A 3352-nucleotide genomic window follows, 5' to 3' on the forward strand; every position below is an offset into this window, starting at 1 on the left:
TCTACACAAAATTTCTTTCAATCAAAGAAAACTTTTCTACATCAAAGTATAATTTTCTATAGAAGAACTCACTAAATCTGAGTCATATTTTTTGTAGAAAATTCCTCAGAATCTGAGAAACGTTTTGTATAGAAAATTTTTCACAATCTAGCACACATCTTCTGAAGAAAATGTCTCTCAATCTGAGAGAAATTATCTATGAAGAATTTGCCACAATCTAAGACACTTTTTCTATAGATATTTCTCAATTTGAGAAAATTTTTCTAAAGAAAAAATCTCTCAATCTGAGAAACATTTTCTATAGAAAATTTCTCACAACCTGAAACAATTTTCTATAGAAAATTTATCACAAATTGAGACATATTTTCTACAGAAAATTTCTTTCAATCAGAGACATTTCTCTCCATCTAGGTACAATTTTCTAAAAAAAAATTCCATAATTTGAGTCACATTTTCAGTAGAAAATTTTTTAAGATCTGAGACACTGTTTCTATAGAAAATTTCTTCAAATTTGAGAAAATTTCTCTCCATCTGAGTACAATTTTCTATAGAAAATTTCTCACCATCTTAGACACATTTTCTGTAAAAAATATCTTTCAATTTGAGAACAATTTTCTACAGAAAATCTTTCACAATCTGAGCCACATTTTCTATAGAAAAATTCTCACAAATTTTCTGTAGGAAACTTCTCAGAATCTGAGACACTTTTTCAAAAGAAAATTTCTCCCCATATGAGCTCAATTTTCTATAGAAAATTGTTCAAAATGTAAGACATATTTTCCGTATAAAATATCTCTCACTCTGAATCACATTTTTATAGAAAATTCCCATAAATTGAGATACATTTTCTCTTATAATCCGAGAAATATTCTTTGTAGAAAATATCTCTCAATCTAAGAAACATTCTATACAGAAAATATCTTCCAATTTTAGAAACATTCTCTATAGAAAAATTTCCGATAACATGAGAGGTATTTTCTTCAGAAAATTTCATCCAATATGAGAAAATTTCTCTCCATTTTAAGAAAACTTCAGAAAAAAAATTATTCTAAAAATCTGATTATAATTTTTTATTCTTTTATTAAATTTCACTTTTCATTTATAAGTTTTTTTAGAGTAATTTTCAACAGATAAATAAGAAAAGAGAAGACAACAATGAAAAACTTTTTTATTGGACGCTAAACAAGGGAACAAAAGAAATGTGTTGGAGACAACACAGGCTGGCATGGCATGACATGACTTTATTTTTTATTATTATTTCCTAAAAAAATAAGTGAAAAAAGAAATTTGTGATAAATAGCAACAAAAACGAAAAAGTGGAACAACATTTCTAATTCACATGTTGAATTAATAAAGCTAAGCAGCAGCGGCAACAACAACAACGACAACATCAATTCAACAACAACCCCAACAACAATAATAACAATAATGACGAAGACAATAACAAAAAGTAGTAGAAATAGAAAGAAAAAAACTTAAGTCATAAAACATGAAAGAAAAATAAATGTCCTTTTCCAAAGAGTCCTTAGCAAATATATATAACCAGCTGTTAAACAAGTATCCAACAGTTTTTATAGAAAAAAATTGTACAACAAAAACAAATTCTTCTTACTTTAATGTTATTGTTGTAATATGAAACTAATAAATTATAGAATAAATAAAAATATAAAAAAGAAAAAAAAAATAATAAATAATAAAAATAAGAAGAAAAAAGCACTCACCATTACTATTATTGCTGATGGCAAATCGTTGCTGCAACTGTTGCGCCAACGCCTGATGATGCTGAGCCAATGGTGTCAATGGCGGTGGTTGTTGTAACTGCTGTTGGTTGCCCAATTGATGTGGAGCCGATTGTGAATGTGGCACACCAACACCACCGGATGTAGAATTTTCATTTGCGTTATTACCGGAAATTGTATTGTTGCTGTTATTATTGTTACTGTTATTGTTGTTGTTGTTGGTGGCATTGCCACCACTACCGTTATTCGTCTGTGAGTTTGAGGTTGAATTATTATTTTGTAAATTGGAGGCAGGATTATTAGAAGATTGGCCACCACTTCCACCACCACTACCACCTGAACCATTATGCATGTTGTTGCTTTGAAATTGTATCGCTAACGCATTGTTAACTTGTTGTTGCTGCTGCTGCAGCTGTTGGGAAGAATTAATACTATTGCCAATGTTGCTACCACCGGTGGTAGCATTAAGCATGGAATTATTTTGGACGTTTGAGGAGTGTAACGTACCGTTGCCATTGTTGCTGGAATTATTAACGGCGTTCGAATTGTTGTAATATGATTCCTCACCTAAATGATAGAAAAAAAGAAAAGAAAAACAAATAAAAACAAAATAAATAATAATAAGCTTTCAAAATAAGCTTTTTATATGATTTTTAAAGCAAAAGCTTTTGTGGTGAAAAGTTTGTTTTTATAAGAGCTTTTGCGACTATAAAGCTATTTCTGTTTTAAAGAAAACTTTGGTTATAGCGACATCTGTGGTAATGTCAGTGAATGTGAAATGGGAGAGTATTCCAACGGAAGTTAATATAACAAATATTAATAAATATTAAATTTTATAAAAAAAAGTTGAATTTTTACCAATAATTAAACAATATAAAATTTCTGTACGAAAATCTACGTTAAGTTTTTGAAACAAATGGTATTTAGATTCTGAGAAATTTTCTATAGAAAATGATACTCATATTTTGAGAAATGGTTCTTCAATTCTGAATTTTTTTTATAGAAAATTGCACTCAGATTGTGAAATAAACTAGATTACAGACTAAATATTGCTAGGACAATGGATATTTTGTCTATACAATGGACAAGATTGCAGACTAGACTTAATAGAAGACTATAGACTAGACAATTGACTAGATTATAGACTAGAATATAGACTAGACTATAAACTAGACTATATAGAGACTAGACTATAGACTAGATAACAGACTAGACTATAAACTATACTGTAGACCACACTATACGCTAAACTATAGACTAAACTATATAATAGACAAGGCCATGGAAAAGACTATAGCCTAGACTATAGACAATACTATATACTAGACTATAGACTAGACTATAGACTAGACTATAGACTAGACTATAGACTAGACTATAGACTAGACTATAGACTAGACTATAGACTAGACTATAGACTAGACTATAGACTAGACTATAGACTAGACTATAGATTAGACTATAGACTAGACTATGTACTAGACTATAGACTAGACTATAGACTAAACAATAGACTATAGACTAGACTATAGACTAGACTATAGACTAGACTATAGACTAGACTATAGACTAGACTATAGACTAGACTATAGACTAGACTATAGACTAGACTA

At 29.3% G+C, this 3352-nt stretch overlaps 1 protein-coding gene across 1 annotated transcript; it reads right to left on the bottom strand.

The window, feature by feature from the left end:
• Nucleotides 1-1623: 1623 nt before the first annotated feature.
• On the bottom strand, nt 1624-2356 carry LOC111688962 (myb-like protein I; the record flags this gene model as incomplete). The annotated part of the gene is made up of 1 exon (XM_046955944.1): nt 1624-2356. A coding segment is annotated over one exon (718 nt), but the record flags the coding sequence as incomplete, so codon positions are not given.
• Nucleotides 2357-3352: the final 996 nt, after the last annotated feature.

This window comes from Lucilia cuprina, unplaced genomic scaffold (genome assembly GCF_022045245.1).
Source record: "Lucilia cuprina isolate Lc7/37 unplaced genomic scaffold, ASM2204524v1 Scaffold_2152, whole genome shotgun sequence".
Taxonomy (NCBI): domain Eukaryota; kingdom Metazoa; phylum Arthropoda; class Insecta; order Diptera; family Calliphoridae; genus Lucilia; species Lucilia cuprina.